Source organism: Bombus flavifrons, chromosome 17 (genome assembly GCF_040668555.2).
Source record: "Bombus flavifrons isolate JBK064 chromosome 17, iyBomFlav1_principal, whole genome shotgun sequence".
Classification (NCBI taxonomy): domain Eukaryota; kingdom Metazoa; phylum Arthropoda; class Insecta; order Hymenoptera; family Apidae; genus Bombus; species Bombus flavifrons.
Window position 1 is genome coordinate 2,895,760 of NC_138458.1, and position 22,286 is coordinate 2,918,045.

The window sequence follows — 22,286 nt, forward strand, 5'->3', positions numbered from 1 at the left end:
ATAAATCCTGCTTCTTTCAACGATCATACGTCAAATTTCCATTATTTAAATTTTCAACCATATGTCAATTTTTTCTAGTTACTAAACGAACTACATTTTTGGTGGTACGCACGAGGTACAGGAGCTTCGGTGAGTACTTGCATCATATATCACGTTGACTGCGTGTTTTCAATGAAATCTCCTCTAGGCCACGCGCGCTGCAATACCAAGCGTTCTTTACTAGGTACTCCCATTCGATATTTTAGAAATGCGAGTCGCTCAAGTGGTGGTCTCAAGAATGATCGCTTCAAGAAAAAACACTTAGGAATAACAAAAAATTCCTCCCAAAAGATATTCTTCATTGCAAACTAAGTAAAGGGAAGATGGTATCCAAAGAAGATGATAACGGGATTGTCGTACTCAAATGGAGAGATACACGGTATGTGAGAACTTTAACGAAGAAGACAAAGCATAAGAGTTTGGAACGAAATAACGTATCCTATACTTCTAAATATAGATTGGTACAAAGACTCATAATTTGTAACTTATTTATTATGCAGTATGTACGGCAGTGAAGAATGAAAATTGTTGTCCAGTTGAACTCATGTTTTTAGTCATATTAAACTGCAGAAAAAATGGATTATACAATGTGTAAGATAACTTATGATATCGCTGGCTCAAACAAATTTAGGAATGTCTACTTCCTGTTTGATGTTTACAGGTAATTCTTCATTTTATATATTCCATTCTTTTCTATAGTTTAAGCAAAAGATTGACGAGCTGCTTTTAGCCGGACAACAATTTTCGTTAAAACTTTTTAAATTTTATTTCTTTTAATTATTCTTACAATTTGGTGATCAATGCCTAAAGTCTAAGGCAATGTAAGGAAATTCAACAATACAAAGTTATAAAAACTAAACATTATATATTGAAACTGTGCGTCCTAATGAACGATTACGTGTATTGATTACGTGTAGTTAGGCCCACGGTTACGTAAATAATTGTTGACACGCATATACCGAAAGCATGGAACCAATGGACCGAAACTTGAGACGCGATAAAGCAACATGGAAGACAAGAAAGGCATTGTCGTTCTACGTATGTGTGACATGGGTACTTGATTCGTTTCCGCCTGCCTCGAAAGAAAGAGGGCAAAACAGTAAAACCGTTCCATGTTCTCTGATTTCGATGATTTCTGAAGCCCAACATTTAGTCTCAGAAAAACACAAAAACTCAAAAATAATTCTCCTTATTATCGCAGTTTACTGCCCTGGGCCCATAACCTGTTAATTGATGTAGATTTGGGGTTGATAATTAATCGATTCACACAGATTCGATTTTTCTCTCTATATTTCTCCGCCTAGTACAACACATCTTAACACACAGGATACACTTAGTCTATTAATACGTGGTCGACTTCTTAGAAAAAAGAGCGTCATTAGAAGTCGTACCAACTTAGCTTGTAGTAACTAGCGATCATGCCAACTTAACTTTTCTCAATAAAATATAAATTTATTTAGAAATGCGACGAGTGAAAAAACAAAAAAAAAACCGGATTATGAGCCCCTTCTTCATAAAATTGTATTTATATTGTTTTTTTGTTAAAAGAGAAAAAAGTAACGTTTAAATAGTCAGTACACAAAATATAATATTATCCATAGTAAAATTATTATACCGGATATTCTGGTGATCTGATGTATCCAGTACAACCTGAAATAACCGAAAATATATATATTTATATTAGTTCCTATTTTTTTATACTAAGATATTTTTATACGCACCTTGCTAACCGTTGTCGGGCTATTGACTTAAACTCTTGTTTTAGAACAAATTTCCTAATTCCCATCAGGTAAATTGCAACATACTTCTGCCAATCCATATCCCGTAAATCTAGTTTGAAAATATCGCTGTCATTCAACATTTTCACCTTCCTCATCAAGTCGGTACAGTTATCCCTTTGGAACGTCCATTCGTGCGTGGTGAAACATGTTGCCGATGTGGACAGCTTGTTGCCACTTTTGAGAAGTTTCATCATTCTGAAATATCATTTTTAATTATTATTATAGATGAAGACAGAGATTACCCCAGAAAGATTGTCCTCGTTGTTCGAAGATCGCGAGAATACTCACGTTGGTTTCCTACGTCGGAGTCTTAAAAAGATATCAATGACGAATGCAGGCAAAACATACGGAATTACACCCAGAACGTTGTAAATATATCTATTAGCTATCATTGGGCAACCCGGGTACCATAGCGTATCGTTCAGTGGCGTTTCTATGCTGCACTTCACCACGGCATCTTTCATCTGACCCCATCTTGTCAATTGAAACATTTACATATGTATACTTATTGGAATTATACTTAATGCGAAGTTTATTATCATCCGAGTACCTCGGGAAATATTATAGAATTGATATAAATATTATTTTGTATCACTACTTTTCTAAATTGAAGTATTGAGAGCAAAAGTGGACTTTTGTTTTCTACGTTTGTTTGCGCATTGTCTACATTACTTAAATAAACTGAATGTTTTGGAATATTGTAACAATCGAATTACATGAGTTGACATATATTCGTAAAAAATATTACTTAAAAGGGTATGCGTTGCTGGTGCAGTTGTAAACTTTAACTTCATGATCACGATGTAGCGTGACATGCCATGCAGTACATATTATCGTGTCGACTACGAAATCGACAGGCACTACATCCATTCTTGCATCTTTCCTAGCCAGTATTGCTGTTATACTTCCTTTACTGACTAGCAGAACGATACCTGGTAACATTAAATTAGTTTAGAAATTATTTGTTATTTTCTATTTCCAGATATGTAGTGCTAAATAATAATGATGATCTAGTGAAAATCACTCATTAGCTTCCCACAAACAAAAAGGTTAACTTCACTTTTCTGAAATCTGAGGGGTATTGAACATGTATCATTGTAAAAGATTTCTGAAAATACCTGTTATTGCAGAAATATTCTCTAGCCAACCAGGACATGGTTCTTCCAAAGAGGCACCAATTACGCTTGGCCGCACTATCGCAACTGGCAGATCTTTGCACTTGCTTGCTACAATCTGCTCTGCTAAATTCTTACTGAATGTGTATGTGTTTGGATAAGTTTTTAAAATCTTTTTTTCTAATTCGTTGATGGACGTTTTGTCGAATTTATCACACATATCGATCACCTCCGATGGTTCCAAACACGTGCTGCAAAATCAACGATAAGTGAACATATTCTTCACGCTACAATTATAAATATAATATTTGCAAACGTCGGAACAACATCTGCGTATAACTTATCCTTACGTATAAACTTTTTCCCCGATTTCACGTAGATGCGCATTACTATAAGCTGTGCTAACGTGGACGAAGCTAATCGGATGCTTTAGTTCCTTCCAAAGCTCGATGACACGAGCGGTACCTTTTGTATTCACATTAACAGCCACGTGTAACGGTTCGTTGAATCTCACAGTGGCCGCGGCGTGAAACACTATGTTTACTTTCTGTAACAACAGATTTCTATCTTGTCGCGAAAGACCTAACTCTGGCAGACTCACGTCACCTTTCACGGGGTAAACTTTGCTCAAAACTGAGGGATGTTTCGCTTTAATGTTATCGAAAATCTGAAAACGAAAATTCCAGAAATGAGAGCCAATCAATTTGGCTCCTGACAGGCTTAAACATTGAAGGAATCAAGTATTATATTTACGAACGGGATCATCTGTGAGCTTCTTCAATCGTTGTTCTATCGTTTCGTTAGTTGTTGGGCGGATTAGTATAAAAATGGCAGCGACGCGCGGACACACGCGCATCAGTTTTTCCAGAAGACCTATTCCTACGAATCCGGTTGCTCCAGTGACAAGGATCCCACTACCAGAGTAGAATTCCTCGAGCGAATTCATCTTATTCAATCCTTCATTGGTCCCATTTTCATTGGTTTCTTTACTGATTGTATCCATGTCTCAGGATCTTCACACTTTCAGTTCCAATATTTACCATAGATTATCATTCCCGACAAATAGTAAGTAAGAAAAATGTGTCAAATAATATACCATATTGGTTATAGTTGAGATCTTTTTATATATTACTTCCTAAAGAAATCTACGTAATTCAATAATTATTGGTTCGTTTTGCATAAATCAAATAATTGCGATAAGTCAACGATATTCGATTAAGTAGCGATAATATTTCGATTCTAAGTTTAAACAACCCTTACGGAATTTCATTTGACATGTTCATTTTTTATTTCATGTGTATGCTTGTGGATATCATAACATATAGTGATTAGTAATTTGTGTAGATAATGTGTGTGATTCATGCGAGACAGTGTTAGCCCACATTTAGTAGCTCCTAGTGAATACTGAATGCGTATGTGATTTTGCTGTCACCACCCGTGAACACATGCGCATGTGGTATCTGTATTAACATATTTTATATTAACTCTTCATTCATTAATTATTTATAGGAGCAAAAGGAGGCGAATTTCCTATATTTTTATTTTATTTTAGCTTCAAGATTCTTCAACGAAACACCCTGTATATGTAGACTCCCGCCCTATCGCCGATTTATTCGAGCATCTATTACCCGATTATCGTAATACCGAAACAATCTATTATCCGAACATAACATTTCCTACTAGCGGATGCCTCTTCTATTTGAAATATGTACTGTATATATATTTTATTAGCATTGATATACAATGTATTCTATTGTCTTCTTTCCTTTATTCGGTTTTCCTGAATTCTGATTATAAGACTGTAGTATGAAACTAATAGTGATTTAGCTATCGAAACAAAATAAATCAAACACTCGAAACTGGTGTAAATGCAATAGAATTAACAATTATACATAGTGTTAGGAAAAGCCGCAATCATATACGTCGGATGTACTGATGCAATGAACTGGTTTCTCTGTGAAACATCAAATGAAATGGTAACGAAGAGGTACCTTCTCATGAGCCTTGTGTTTCATTCAAGAAATGGAGTCAATGACTCACTGTATAAAAAGAATGTAGCTCTTTGCAGTTAATTATATTGAAAGAATTATGTGACATAACAGGCGTGAAGATACAGATTCTATAGATATTTAAGGGAACTATCAATCAATCTTGATCTGTATTTGAAGAAACGAAATTTCATGTGAAAGTGATTGTTCCAACATTCGAACAGTTTTGTACAAGAGATAACAAGAGAAATATATTTTAGCATGATGTAGAGTATTTTGCTTAAATTTAATAAAATAATTGCGTAAATACATACTCTCTCCACTAGCATTTCATGGTTTTTTTTATATGTAATCAATATTATATATGTATACTTCAGTTCATTCGCCTATATTTCAGTTTATTTACTAAAAGCAAGGGATCTTACCATTTAAAATGTAAAATGCCTGAAATATCTCGCATGATTAATGTTGTCACCGCGGAGCATATTTTCAATTTTCATAAACGCGAGAGTCGAAGCAAGTCCTGACAATAACTAATGAAAATTTGTTCCTAAACTCAGTTTCTGACAAAAATTAACCGATATCTTACGTGTCTATCACGCGAAGGCGAATGTTCCGATTACTTCTATTGATTGGTTTTAAATTATTGAAAAATCGGAATAATGAAATAATTTACTGCGTAAAACGTAAAATACAAAATATTTAAGTATCCAAAAACTTCATTTAAGCTATTGTAGTAATTAATGACCCGATGATATTTTTTATATATATGATATTGATATTAATGAAAGATATTAATGAAAGACACAATTGAATAGAGAATATCAGGGAATCGTTTGTTACCTGTTACTGTTTCCACTCCGTATTGGTTACTATAAATCGAACTGCGAAAAATGCGACTTCACGACAGTAAACACCGACATGTCCGTCACAGTACTGTAACGATATTCGATGTGTCGCTCCTCTGGATACTCATACTTTTAATAACATCACCCTACTACTGAAACTGTATAATGATATGCGTTATTGATTCTACTAATATTTTGACTGCCACGCCGAAATCACATGTTTCGCTCAGGACGCCGCGGTAGTATTTTTAGTATACAAAGCATAAAATGGCAAAATAATAATAAATTGATGACAACGTTCTTTCTCAATGGGCCGTTTATCTTATACGTGGATACGGATAACCATCGTGGCGCCTTGGTAACAGTTAACAGCGACATATTATAACAAGGCTTCGTTTATTTCAACAACCCATTTGCATTCGTTATTTCGTCGTGAGCAAAACATCCATAATATATTGTTGAAACGTGTAAAAAATATTAGTAAACAGTATTTGCTCATTCTATATGTCGAAGATGAAAGGATACCGAAGCCTTCCCTTTGGAACTTTAGGAAAATTCCCTAACATTCTAATCTAGATTCTAACCATAGTCGTAATTAAGCAATTGTCGTCATTCAATCCGGCTGCATTTGTTCGAGATTTGTTATTGAGCTTAGGCTCGAGGCGACAACCAGTCGCCGAACGTAGCCGCGGTCACGGGATGAACGCTTTGTCTAACAAAGGTATGGAGTAATTCTATAGCTCCCCTTGGAAAGAAATAATTGTAGTGGCACTCGATAGTAAACATTCCAACGGTTTCTGTCCCGTGGCTCGTCACACGCAGGCCCTATTCTTCGGGTAAGATGATTACCAGATGTCGACGCGTCTCCATAGTACATGTTCAGCTAGCCTGCTGACTCGTAACAAATCTTAAGATTTAGTTAACTAAAGTCCTTCAAACAGACAAACAGTCACTTTCCGAACGAAGGCCTTCCTTGACAAATCCGATGATCTCGTGTCCTTAGACACACCCCATCATCACCAACGGTTACTCGAGGGTGGAATTGGGAAAACCCGCTTTTACCGTGTTTTATCGCAATGAGCAGTACTCCTAGGAAACTTCTTAACCTTTAAAATGTTTGTAACAATTGACCGTAAAAAAAATGCTGAATTTTATGGCGGTTCCTTAGGATTATTATGGGCCTGAGTTCTCCTGGCCATCTTGATCGAGGGATGGATTGTGGTTTATGACAAGATTACGGGCGTAATAGTTGTTATTATTTGTCGTTAATGATTTTGTTTATCATCTGACATTGAGATAGCTTTCTCTTTGTCCCGGTTGCATTTATTTTAAGATTAACTGAATTATTTTATCGGCTGGTCAAATTGACCGCCCGCGGTAGGTAGGACAAAATACAACTTTTTCTTAGAAAAGGAAAAAGCAATCTAGAAGTAAATACCGAAAAATATATTGTATGCATGTTTTAGGAAGCATGTTATGTCAGAAATTCTGAAGCGATATGATAACGTTTAAATATGGTTATATTTATATAAAAGTTTGAAAACGGACAATTTGTCTAGCACTGGTAAGTTTAGTGTTAAATATCTATGGATTCTATCTTCCTGGCTGTTAAGTTACATAATCCTTTCAACATTAATAACTGTAAAGATGTACGTTCTTTTTCTACTTTGAGCCATTGAAGCCATTTCTCAATTGCCACAAACTGATCATCATTGAGAAGGTACCTCTTCATTACAATTTGCATTTGCTGTTTTACAGGAAATCCAGCTCATTACATCAGTACATTCAAAGTCTGTGATTGTGGCTTTTCCCAACATTATGTATATTTGTTAATTCTATTGCATTTACACCACTTTCGAGTTTTTGTTTTGTTTTGCGCCAATAGCTGGAGCACTATTAGTTTCATGTTAAAGTCTTATAATCAGTATTCATTGAACCGAATAAAGGAAGGAATACATTAAAATACATTGTACATGAAGGCTAATAAAATATATGCACAGTAGATATTTGAAACGGAAAACAGTATCATTTACTGCAAAATGTGATGTTCGGATAATAAATCATTTTTACATTAAAATATTGTGGTAATGGGTGCTCGGGCTTTAATGGGGACTCTACTGTACACAGTGTAACGATCTGGTATTGATCTTCGATGTTTGTAATTGTTATGTGTAATTCTACATGTCGAATTTGCTGTTTCTCGAATTATATCTAAATCAAACGGTAGTTACTGCCTCCAGAAATAAATTGTTTCGATTAATTCGAATTTCGTTCGTTAATTTTTGAAACAAGGCAGACGACCGAATGGAGTAGTTTCAAAAACTTGTCGTACCTTTCTATAGCAGGGCACTACTTTGAATATTCCAATATGTCGTGCTCCTGATATGTTTACGACAACTGAGTAGAATAAATTCGGAAACTTGTCGCGTCCTTTTGAGCACGGCAATATTTTTAGATTCCAAATTACTGTATCCTTGATATTTTAATTTGTTAATATAACCGCATAGGTACTGTTAATTAGCGTGGCAATGGAATTGATAAATAAAATTTCGATTTCACTTTCGCCATTATGTGCAGGGGTAATAGCTCGGGGAGGATTAAAGTTTCCTCGGAATATTAAATATTCTCAATATCATTTTGATGTTTGACAATAATAGACAATAAATAATTTTACTCGAAAGGAAACTGGATAGGGAAGAGATTTGGGATAGTCATTGTTTCGTTAGCCACTGGTAAGCCAGTGTTTACCAGGACTTACCGAATTGGACGAGGAATTGGCACTTGGCACTGGTGGGCGTGAGGAGTGCAATGGCACACCAGCAACTTAGAGGCCCAAATATCAGTGACGATCTAGGTGATAACAAGGGTCCATTCATTTATGAGTTCTTTCTCTCTAATTTTTGGCTTATCGAATTTATTTTGTTTGAACCTACATTGTTTTTGTTTCAAAGAGAAAAAGTGACGCGCAAATTCATAATATCAGTACACTGCACATAATATTATCCATAACAAAATTATTATACCGGATATTTTGGTGATCTGATGTATCCAGTACAACCTGAAATAACCAAAAATATATGTATTTATATTAGTTCCTATTTTTTTATGCGAAGATACTTTTATACGCACCTTGACAATCGTTGTCGGGCTATTGAGTTAACGTCTTCTTTCAGAATAAATTTCTTAATTTCCATCAGGTAAATTGCAACAAACTTCTCCCAATTCATATCCCGTAAATCTAGTTTGACCATATCGCTGTCGTTCAACATTTTTAGTGCAAGAAAGTTCATTCGTGCAAGATGAAATATTCTATCAATGTGAACAGCTTATTGCCATTTCTGAGAAGATTCATCAATCTGAAATATCATTTTTAGTTATTATTACAGATGAAGATAGAAGCTATCCCCGAAAGATTGTTCTCGTTATTCGAGAATTGGTAGAATACTTACATTGGTTTACTACCTCGGAGTCTTGAAAAGTTATCTATGACGAACGCAGGCAAAACATGCGGAATTACACTCCGAACGTTGTAAATATGTCTATTAGCTATCATTGGACAACCCGGGTACCATAGCGTATCGTTCAGTGGCGTTTCTATGCTAAATTTCACCATGGTATCTTTCATCTGACCCCATCTTGGGAATTGAAATAATTACATTTGTAGAATTAATCGAATTACGCTTAAGGTAAAGTTTATTACTATCAGAGTATCTCAGGAAATATTATGCAATTAAATAAGTATTACGTTACATCACTATCTTCCTAAATTAACGTATTGAGGTCAAAATTGGACTTTCGTATTCTACGTTTGTGTGCGCTTCCATTGTCCACGTTACTTAAATAAACTGAAACTTTTGGAATACTCTAACAATCGAATTACATGAGTTGACATATATTCGTAAAAAATATTACTTAAAAGGGTATGCGTTGCTGGTGCAGTTGTAAACTTTAACTTCATGATCACGATGTAGCGTGACATGCCATGCAGTACATATTATCGTGTCGACTACGAAATCGACAGGCACTACATCCAATCTTGCATCTTTCCTACCTCGTATCGCTGTTGCACATCCTTTGCCTATTAGCAAAAAGGTACCTGGTAACATTGAATTGATTTAGAAATTATTTGTGACTTTCGATTAGCAGAAATGTAACGCTAAATAGATAGGAATGAATTCTCGTAATAGTGAGCAACAACAAATTTGAACTATAATAATGATAATCTAGTGGAGAGCCTCTCATTGATCCTCTCACAAACAAATCGAGTAACCCCACTTTTGTGAAATGTAAGGAGTATTGAACAATTATTATTGAAAAAGATCTATGAAAACACCTGCAAATGCAGAAATATTCTCTATGCAACCAGGACATAGTTCTTCCAAAGAGGCGCTAATTATGCTTGGCCGAACTACCGCAACTGGCAGATCTTTGCACTTGCTTCATACAATTTGCTCTGTCAAATTCTTACTGAATGTGTATGTGTTGGGATAAGTTTTTAAAATCCTTTTTTCTATTTCATTGATCGACGTTTTGTCGAATTTGTCACACATATCGATCACCTCCGAAGGTTTCAAACTCGTGTTGCAAAATTAATGATAAGTGAACATATTCTTCATGCTATAATTGCAATTAAAATATTCGTAAAGCATGGAACAGTGTTAGCGCGTAACTTATTCTTACGTATAAATCTTTTCCCCAATCTCAGGTAGATTCGCATTACTATAAGCTGTGCTCACGTGCACGAAGCTAATTGAATGCCTTATTTCGTTCCAAAGTTGGATCATACGAGCAGTACCTTTCGTATTCACATTAACAGCCACGTGTAACGGTTCGTTGAATTTCACAGTGGCCGCGGCGTGAAACACTATGTTTACTTTCTGTAACAACAGATTTCTATCTTCTCGCGAAAGACCTAACTCTGGCAGACTCACGTCACCTTTCACGGGGTAAACTTTGCTCAAAACTGAGGGATGTTTCGCTTTAATGTTATCGAAAATCTGAAAACGAAAATTCCAGAAATGAGAGTCAATCGATTTGGCTCCTGAACGGCTTAAACGTTGAAGGAAACAAGTATTATATTTACGAACGGGATCATCTCTGAGCTTCTTAAATCGTTGTTCTATCGTTTCGTTAGTTTTTGGACGAATTAGTATAAAAATGGCAGCGACGCGCGGACACACGCGCATCAGTTTTTCCAGAAGACCTATTCCTACGAATCCGGTTGCTCCAGTCACAAGGATCCCACTACCAGAGTAGAATTCCTCGAGCGAATTCATCTTATTCAATCCTTCATTGGTCCCATTTTCATTGGTTTCTTTACTGATTGTATCCATGTCTCAGGATCTTCACACTTTCAGTTCCAATATTTACCATAGATTATCATTCCCGACAAATAGTAAGTAAGAAAAATGTGTCAAATAATATACCATATTGGTTATAGTTGAGATCTTTTTATATATTACTTCCTAAAGAAACCAACGTAATTCAATAGTTATTGGTTCGTTTTGCATGAATCAAATAATTGCGATAAGTCAACGATATTCGATTAAGTAGCGATAATATTTCGATTCTAATTTTAAACAATCCTTACGTAATTTCATTTGACGTGTTCATTTTTTATTTCATGTGTACGCTTGTGGATATCATAACATACAGTGATCAGTAATTTGTGTGGAAAATGTGTGTGGTTCATGCGAGACAGCGTTAACCCACATTTAGTATCTCCTTGTGAATACTTAATGCGTATGTGATTTTGCTGTCACCACCTGTGAACACATGCGCTTGTGATATCTGTATTAGCATATTTTATATCAACTCTTCATGCATTAATTATTTATGGAGGCAAGAGGAGGCAAATTTCCGATATTTTTATTTTATTTTAGCTTTAAGATTCTTCAACCTAACACCCTGTATAGGTAGACTCCTAACCTAACCCCAACCTAACCCCTCCCGCTGACTTATTCGAGCATCCATTACCCGATTATAGTAACACCGGAACAATCTATTATCCGAACTTAATATTTCCTATGTGGCGGCACTCAACAGCAAATACTACCACTCGACACTAACTAGTGTCGGTCGAGGGCAGCGCAGTGGTTCGCGCCTTAGGTTACGAACGTTTGGGAACCCGATTTAAATCCTGGCGACCGGAGTCCGATTTTTTCTTCTACGCATCTAAAATGGAAGAAAAACAGCAGTACCCCATCAGCGACATCTACAGCCAGCAGCTACAATTATCACGAACTACACTTACACCTCACCTAATGGCGGGTGCCGCTTCTGTTTGAAATATGTACTGCAAACATATTTTATTAGCGTTCATGTACAATGTATTCTAATGTATTTTTTCCTTTATTCGGTTCAGTGAATTCTGATTATGAGACTTTAGTATGAAACTAACAATGCTCTAGCTATCGGAAAAAAAAAACAAAACAAACACTCGAAAGTGGTGTAAATGCAATAGAATTAACAAATATATATAGTGTTAGGAAAAGCCACAATAATAGACATCGGAATTCTCTATTCTAAATTCACTTTTTGACAAAAATTATGCGATATTTCGTGCAACTATATCGCACTGGCGAATGTTCCGATTACCTCTATTGACTGCTTGTAAATTATTGCAAAATCACAATAATGTACCAGTCTTACTGGACAATTGTAAAATATAAAATAAATATTTGAGAATCCAAAAACTTCATTTAAACAATTGTAGTAATTAATGACCCGATGATATTTTTTATATACGGGGTGGATGGTAACTGGTGGTACAAGCGGAATGGGGGTGATTTTACGCGAAAAAAGAAGTCGAAAATATAGAATAAAATTTCTTTTTAATTTTTTTTTTAATTTTTCCATCGAGACAACGATCTACAGTGAGTTCCGTTATAACGAGACGTGATAAAGTGCCCGCGTACCGAGCGGAAATTCAAAGTCGATTTTCTCGAAAACAAAGCTTCAAACGAAAAATTTTTATTCTATATTTTCGACTTCTTTTTTCGCGTAGAATCACCACCTTTCCGCTTATACCACCAGTTACCAACCACCCTGTATATGATAGTGGTAGTAATGAATAACCTTTAATGAGACTCAATTGAATACAGAATATCAGGGAATCGTTTGTTACCTGTTACTGTTTCCAATGCATATTGGTTATTATAAATCGAACTGCGAAAAATGCGACTTTACGACAGTAAACACCGACATGTCCGTCACAGTACTGTAACGATATTCGACGTGTCGCTACTCTGGATACTCATGCTTTTAATAACATCACCCTACTACTGAGTTCTGCCCGAGTAGCCGAGCTAAACGGACATGTAAAACAGTGCATCAGAAAGAGTGCAGCAAGTGGGGAAGAGAAAGTTACCAACGGCAATGATCATAGCTAAATGGTGGAAACCCGTGTCCTGTACTAAGAAGACTATAAGCAAAACTAAAATGCAAAAGCACATCCCACCGATAACAATAATTAACAAAGACGAACAATACTACATAAATAAAACAACAAACATATCAAAACCAAGCCAACCAACAAACGAAGAATAGGAATGCTCAGTTACGAACGAAGTTGACATGGAAACAATACCAAACGAAGAGAATAATACCAATAAAGAAACAACCCAACAGGATGAAAGCTGGAAGGTGGCAAGATATAACAAGAAACGAAAAATAACAGGAAATCCAGATACAGAAAGGCAGCGATGGCTGCAAGAATTACCATTCAGAAACTCCTTCAGGTCACTAACGGAACAAATAGACGACGACCCAACAACCAAAACCACAACTGAATCAACGCACACTACAAAACCACCACCAATATCTGTTGAGGCCCAGATAATATACCCGCTTATTGATCGACTAAACAATATAGTTGGGAAGGAAAACAACACAATAAAACAAACAAAACTAGAACAGGTAAAAATACAAACAAACACCCCAGAAAATTATCGGAAAGTGATAAAAGAATTAAAAGAAAAAAGCGCTATATACCACACGTACCAGCTCAAAACGGAAAGGAGCTACAAAATAGTTATAAGAAGATTACATAGAAAAACTAACACAAAAAAACTAAGTGACGAATTAGCAAAAATTGGCCAGCAAACAAGAGCAATAAACAATATGACAAAATACGATACGAAGCAACCATTACCATTATTCTTAATAGAACTGGAACCTAGAACTGACAACAAGGAAATCTACGAAATCAAAAGAATTCTAAATACGATAGTAACAGTGGAATCACCACGTCACAAAAAAGATATACCACAATGCATGCGGTGTCAACAATACGGTCACACTAAAAATTATTGTAACAGAAGCCCGGCATGTGTTAAATGTGCAAAAAAATCATCTAACAACACACTGCCCATACATAGGGAAAATAAATGAACTAAAATGTTACAACTGTAATGGAAACTACCCAGCCAGCTATAAAAGATGTGAAATCAGGAAACAATTACAACGCAAACTGTTTCCACCACTTCGCAATACATCAGACGATAACTAACAAAAACAACAAAGTATAATAGATAATGAAGCAACATTGAAAACACAAAATGAACCAAAAGCTATAAACAGAAACACAGATCCCCAAGGAAACCGAAGCTACGCGCAAGTAACCCAAAATATTACACAAGCAACGCCCACAAACAATCAGAATCAAAGCAACAACACCGAAGAAGCTACAGAAATCAAAGAACTACCAAAGCAATCCATCAAAAACACTGAAATACTAAAAAAATGACAAGCGAACAAAACGCAGTCCTCAGACAGCAAAAGCAACAAATCACAGTCATGCTACAACTACTTACAAATATGCTAAGTAAAAAATAAAAATGGAAATGCTTAAAATAGCATCCTGGAACTCTAACGGCCTACGACAAAAGGCCCTAGAAACTAAAACATTCCCGTACAACAATAATATCGACATGCTACTCGTATCAGAAACACACTTCATTACAAAAAGTTACATAAAAATACCGTACTACACCATCGGGACCATCGGATTTGTTGATGACAATTTTGGTTAGGAAAGTGAGGGCAGTAGACAATGCTTCTGAATGGATAAAAGAAGGTTGGTGGATTAGGAAGGGCCTTAGCCGCCTTCGATAGAAAGTTGCTAGTGGGAAGCATCATACGTGAGAAAAACTAATTTTCCCGTGTCAAGCCGTAGTAGACAGTACTCTTTAGAAGGCGATTTAGAAATAGGATATTTGTTCGGTCTGAAGGACCCCAGATAGTAAATTACTGAGATTTATGATGGGCCCTTAAGACTATTGAGGGTATGCAGTACGGGTGAGCGGACATCTGGTTTCCGTCTGGCCCACAGTGTATTGCCTGGTCTAGGTAGAGGGTCGCCCGACGTAACAACAATAATATCGTCATAATACTCGTATCAGAAACACACTTCACTACAAAAAGTTACATAAAAATACCGTACTACACCATATATGATACCAAGCATCCCTCAGAAAAGCACACGGAGGGACCGCAGTAATAATAAGAAACGACATTAAACACCATTTACACAGCCAAGTTAGTAAGGAATATATACAAGCAACCACCGTTACTGTACAAACTAGCAGCAACCATTTACAGTTGTCAGCAGTATATGTACCACCGCGACACAAAATTACATCACAAATGTGGGAAGAGTACTTTCAACACTTAGCTGACAAGTATATCGCAGCGGGAGACTACAACTCAAAGCACACACTATGGGGATCAAGTATCACTACACCTCGAGGTAGAACCTTGGAAAACTACATTAGAAACAATAACCTCAATATATTATCCACAGTAAGACCGACATACTGGCCGACAGACCTGAGCGAAATACCTGACCTACTTGATTTTGCAGTTACAAAGGGACTAAACGCAAATAAACTAAACATAGCACCCAGCCTCGAGCTTACCTCCGATCATACACACATAATAATTACATACAGAAAAAAGCCAATACTTTACAGCAATAAAACCACCAAATGGCAAACATTTAAAGAAATAATTGAGAACAAAATCAACTGCAGCATCCCATTGAAAACACCTGTACACATCGAGCAAGCAGTAACAACATCTACAGAAACTATTCAGGTGGCAGCATGGGCAACCACCACACCTGAATCAACAAATAGACAAACAAAAATAATTCCGCCAGACATCCTCGAAAAAATTAGAGAAAAAAGAAAAGTGAAAGCAAAATGGCAAAAACACAGAACAAAAGGAAAACAAAAAAAACCTAAACAAACTTGCAAAGGAAATAAAAAACAAAATGAAAGGACACAACAACAACGAGTTCACAAAATTCATAGAGTCACTATCCGCACACGAGAACACCAACTACCCCCTATAGAAAACAATAAAAAAAAATATAGAAGCCAATAAAACTAGTCCCAGCAATCAGAAAAGTAGATAACACATGGGCAAGAAGCAGTGAAGAACAAGCGGAAGAATTTGCCAACCACCTGTGCAACACATTTACACCCCATAATATCAATAACAGCAACCTCCATTGTCATATCGACGAGGATGCCTTAACCACTAGTACCTCAACCGACAAACACTACATCATACCTAAAAGAACAGCACAAGAAATTAGAAACATAATTGAGAAAACAAAAAACAATAAAGCACCAGGAATCGACCTAATTAATGGTAAAATCTTAAAAAAACCTTCCTCCAAAAGCGGTACGACTGATCATAATAATTTACAATGCAATATTAAGAATCTAATACTATCCTAAACTATGGAAACTAGCACAGATCAAAATGCTACCTAAGCCAGGTGTTACGTCGCCTAAAACATCGGCGCTGCAGCTCTCGCGACCGGGCAGCCGATGGCCTGCGTAACGTCATTTCGACCCTCAATAAACCTAAGGACCAACCATAACTTTTCTCTTTCATTGTGTATACATATGTCTTCATTCAATCCGTTGTCCTGAAAGATTTCTTAAGGCTAAAAATATTTGCGACGCACATCAGGTTTTTAGAGAGGTCCTTGGGTTTATTAGGCGCAATTAAAAACACGGAGAAAGCGGGTACGCACCCATTAGGAAAAACCGAACATCTATCTAATAGAACAGGCTGGGTTTTCCCATGCACAAGGTCACTCACGAACCACGTTGGTCGGAGGTTTCCTACTCATCACTTCTCCTACGACTCTAGGAGGGTCAAGTCGAACACTTCTCCTACGACTCTAGGAGGGTCAAGTCGAACACTTCTCCTACGACTCTAGGAGGGTCAAGTCGCAGACTTCTCCTGCTACATCAGGAGGGTCAAGTCAACTTATTTCGTCAACACCGCTAGGTCAAGTCAACTTACTTCTTTTACATACTACAACGTCGAAGTCTAACATCAAAATCTCACGTCTATTAAGTATCCTCGAGTGCTACGTCCACTAACATACGAAATTTGACTGTACGAACCTTGCTCTACTATTCATATCTATCTCATCTTCGTGCGACAAGTTGTTATCGACGATTTATATCTACTCACCAGTGTAGTTTAAGTGTTGGAAATATATATTTTTATAATTCTGTGAATCACAGTGTTATATAAACTTAATCACCCCTATTATCCTAACGGAAATCAGGGGATCGATCAACTCGTGGTGTCGATTAGTATAATCGTAACGGGAATTTACGACTCCCGTTGACTTCTCTCCTCGCGATTGCGTCTCCCCGCGATTGGTCGAAATTACACCAGGCAAAGACCCACACCAAACAGCATCTTACAGACCAATATCATTACTTCCTGTGTTCTCTAAAATGCTAGAGAATGTAATTTACGACCGCATGAAACCAATAATAGAGAAGGAAAAATTAATACCGTATCACCAATTCGGATTCAGAAACAAACACTCCACTATAGAGCAAATGCACAGACTGGTCAACGAAATAATACTAGCACTCGAAAACAAACAATACCTTACAGCACTCTTTATGGAGATACAGAAAGCATTTGACAAAATAAACCACGAAAGCCTACTACAAACAATCAGGAAACAAATATACCAATTAATAAAATCCTACTTCAGCAGCAGAACCTTCGTACTAAAAATGAAGGACACATACTCCCAAGTCAAAGACATCAAGGCTGGGGTTCCGCAAGGAAGCGTCTTAGGACCAATACTATACACACTATACACGGCTAACATACCAACAACTATCAATAGCAAAATACTGACATTCGCGGGCGACACAGCGGTAGTAGTCAGGCACACTAACCCTGTAACAGCAGTCACATTACTACAAGAACATATCACAAAAATAGAAAATTGGCTACAAGTTAAACAAATTAAAGCAAACTTCAGTAACTGCAACCATACACATTCACGCATGCATTCACACTGCGAAAACAGATACCACCAAACATCTTTCTTAAAGGCACGCACATAATACGAACAAGGCAAGTCAATTACCTAGGATTCCACATGGATACACAACTCACATGGAAACAGCATATCAAATCAATAACAGACAAAACACAGACGGCAAGGAGGCAAATGCATTGGCTAGCAAGTCGAAAATCCAAACTAAGCATAGAAAATAAATTAAAAATATACAAAATGATCATAAAACCAATCTGGACGTACGGAATACCGCTATGGGGAACAGCAGCAATGAGCTATATAAGCAAAATAGAGACAATGCAATCTAAAATTCTTAGAACAATAGTAAATGTCCCATGGTACGTTAGAAACGAGGACATTCGGAAAGACCTGGGAATACCAACGGTCAAGGAGGAGATTAGCAGATGTGCAAGAACCCGAACCGGCTGGCTGCCGAAACGATCAACACATCAAGCATAGAAGGAAGACTAAAAAGGAAACACCCAACAGATCTCATAAAGGATATAACCTAACATACACGAAAATGGTACCCCGCTAGGGGTAGCCATCCACATGATAATCAAACACCCAAGAAATTCTACCAAATGTCCAAATCGGACAAATTGTGAACGTAAACAACTGAATAAAAAAAAAATCCTACTACTGAAACTATATAATGATATGCGTTATTGATTCTATTAATATTTTGACTGCCACGCCGAAATCACATGTTTCGCTCAGGACGCCGCGGTAGTATTTTTAGTATACAAAGCATAAAATGGCAAAATAATAATAAATTGATGACAACATTCTTTCTCAATGGGCCGTTTATCTTATACGTGGACATGGATGACCATCGTGGCGCCTTGGTAACAGTTAACAGCGACATATTATAACAAGGCTTCGTTTATTTCAACAACCCATTTGCATTCGTTATTTCGTCGTGTGCAAAACGTCCATAATATATTGTTGAAACGTGTAAAAAATATTAGTAAACAGTATTTGCTCATTTTATATGTCGAAGATGAAAGGATACCGAAGCCTTCCCATTGGAACTTTAGGAAAATTCCCTAACATTCTAATCTAGATTCTAACCATAGTCGTAATTAAGCAATTGTCGTCATTCAATCCGGCTGCATTTGTTCGAGATTTGTTATTGAGCTTAGGCTCGAGGCGACAACCAGTCGCCGAACGTAGCCGCGGTCACGGGATGAACGCTTTGTCTAACAAAGGTATGGAGTAATTCTATAGCTCCCCTTGGAAAGAAATAATTGTAGTGGCACTCGATAGTAAACATTCCAACGGTTTCTGTCCCGTGGCTCGTCACACGCAGGCCCTATTCTTCGGGTAAGATGATTACCAGATGTCGACGCGTCTCCATAGTACATGTTCAGCTAGCCTGCTGACTCGTAACAAATCTTAAGATTTAGTTAACTAAAGTCCTTCAAACAGACAAACAGTCACTTTCCGAACGAAGGCCTTCCTTGACAAATCCGATGATCTCGTGTCCTTAGACACACCCCATCATCACCAACGGTTACTCGAGGGTGGAATTGGGAAAACCCGCTTTTACCGTGTTTTATCGCAATGAGCAGTACTCCTAGGAAACTTCTTAACCTTTAAAATGTTTGTAACAATTGACCGTAAAAAAAATGCTGAATTTTATGGCGGTTCCTTAGGATTATTATGGGCCTGAGTTCTCCTGGCCATCTTGATCGAGGTATGGATTGTGGTTTATGACAAGATTACGGGCGTAATAGTTGTTATTATTTGTCGTTAACGATTTTGTTTATCATCTGACATTGAGATAGCTTTCTCTTTGTCCCGGTTGCATTTATTTTAAGATTAACTGAATTATTTTATCGGCTGGTCAAATTGACCGCCCGCGGTAGGTAGGACAAAATACAACTTTTTCTTAGAAAAGGAAAAAGCAATCTAGAAGTAAATACCGAAAAATATATTGTATGCATGTTTTAGGAAGCATGTTATGTCAGAAATTCTGAAGCGATATGATAACGTTTAAATATGGTTATATGTATATAAAAGTTTGAAAACGGACAATTTGTCTAGCACTGGTAAGTTTAGTTTTAAATATCTATGGATTCTATCTTCCTGGCTGTTAAGTTACATAATCCTTCCAAAATCCTTTCGTACCTTTCTACAGCGCGGCATTATTTTGAATATTCCAATATGTCGTGTTCCTGATATGTTTACGACAACTGAGTAGAATAAATTCGGAAACTTGTCGCGTCCTTTTAAGCACGTCAATATTTTTAGATTCCAAATTACTGTATCCTTGATGTTTTAATTTGTTAATATAACCGTATAGGTACCGTTAACTAGCGTGTCAATGGAATTGATAAATAAAATTTCGATTTTACTTTCGTCACTATGTGCAGGAGTAATAGCTCGGGGAGGATTAAAGTTTCCTGGGAATATTAAATATTCTCAATATCATTTTGATTTTTGACAATAATGGACAATAAATAATTTTACTCTAGTAAATGTGGTGCGAAACCGAAATCGCAAAAAAAAGTGTTACAATGTTTAGCTTCTCACCTTGCTTATATGTGTTGTCGATCGCACTCTTGGGCTATCGTGCGAAGATAATGTAATTGTTAGATGATTGACTATATTAATCGTTGACGATTGGTTTTACTTTAAATGCTTGGTTTTACTTCCTGACTTCCTTACTCAAAGACTACAGTAAAACAATTCACAGATTCGCAAAGAGTACTGATAGTCTAAACTTCATATTAACTCTCAACCATTTCTGTCCTCAACTTAACTGACTCTTACTGATTGAATGACTGAGCTATTAACAAATTTTTAGCCGAGTGACTCTTACTGAACTGAATAACTGAACTGAATAATTGAAGTCTTGATAACTGAGTTTTGAGTAGTTTGAGTAGCACGGAGTTTTGGTACGTGATTGCTTACTTTGGTTCTGCTGGTATCCTTCCAGAAATATTAGGGTTGCAGCTGATGTGGTTTTCGTGGAAGTATTATTCAAGTTCCCCATTTTCTTTTACTAGCTCTTCTTGCTGCATTCTTTTTGCAGTATTAGTTTCTGCTGATGCTAGGCTAAACAGGTGGTTAACTTGCTGATGCCGATACATGATCCTTTGGCGCGAGCTAGTTGTTTGTCGCTGTTGAAGCTGCGTGAAAAGGTCATAGCAGCTCATCTTTCATTATCTGCTTGTTGTACGGTGTATTGTCATGGGGAGAGCGGTACGTGACAGTGGACGTCTTATTGTTCCTTGTTTCTATTTCCATATTCTTATATTTTAAATGTGTTCAATAATGTCTTGGATTATTGATTTATTGTGATATTCAAATATTTGGATGCGTTGTATCTTTTATTCCCTTTAAGATTTCTGTTTTTAATTCCATACACCTAGAGTTGTGGCTCGTGCTAATCGCTAGGTACGGCGTATTACGTTACGGCTAGTGTGGAGCGCGATACGTCAACGAACGAAATCGAACAAATAGTGAGCGCCAGCTTACCTCATACAAGTCGTAGAAAAGGAGATTGTGACATTCGAAAGCGCAATCCATTCTGCATGATGCTTACTAAGAAAAATCATAGATTATAGATTATAGATAATAGATAGTCCTTTTGCTTCCATAAATAAATAATTCAACGCGAGGAAAGAGTCAGAAATAGAGATAAGGATACAAACATTGGAAATTAAAAAGAACCAGAAGAGGATTTGATGGAATGATTAAAACAGATGAAGCAGAGAGAAAAGATAGAAGAAATAACATAATGCTTAAAGGAAATAATATGCCCATAGGCGGAATGGTAAAAATAGTAATAAAACAAACCATGCAGGTGGAAACTGAAGATGTCGCGTTCTAAATAAGAAGGGAAAGCGGAAGCAGCATGATAATAATACAATTAAGGAAATGGCAACAAAGAAAAGAAATGATGGTGAAGAAGAATAGGATGAAAAGGCAAGGAAGAAATTTACGTTAACAGAAAGTTAACAAATATTTCGAAAGATTAGGGCAAACCATAATCATAGAGGTATGTAAAATAAAAACACAGAATAAAATCTGAAGAATACTAATAGTGTAGAGTAGAGATACGAAAAAAACGGCGGAGAAGATGGAGAAAATAATTGGAAACGTAAAGGAAGAACGGGTGCTAATTGGCGAGGATTTCAACGCAAGGACAAGAA

The 22,286-nt window shown here is 36.6% G+C and overlaps 2 protein-coding genes across 2 annotated transcripts in view; both read right to left on the bottom strand.

Annotated features, from left to right (window-relative positions):
- LOC138188681 (putative fatty acyl-CoA reductase CG5065) overlaps positions 1-22,286 on the bottom strand; it is a 196,196-nt gene that overhangs the window by 134,226 nt on the left and 39,684 nt on the right. The gene's annotated exons all lie outside the window — the stretch shown is intronic.
- LOC138188690 (putative fatty acyl-CoA reductase CG5065) lies at positions 1,559-11,166 on the bottom strand. Its single transcript, XM_069130686.1, has 7 exons — positions 10,859-11,166; positions 10,452-10,768; positions 2,939-3,186; positions 2,569-2,752; positions 2,109-2,294; positions 1,761-2,015; positions 1,559-1,689 (listed from the first exon to the last, which is right to left on the bottom strand). Exons 1-7 carry the CDS (start codon positions 11,102-11,104, stop codon positions 1,611-1,613), a joined length of 1,515 nt encoding a protein of 504 aa, XP_068986787.1. The 5' UTR covers positions 11,105-11,166; the 3' UTR covers positions 1,559-1,610.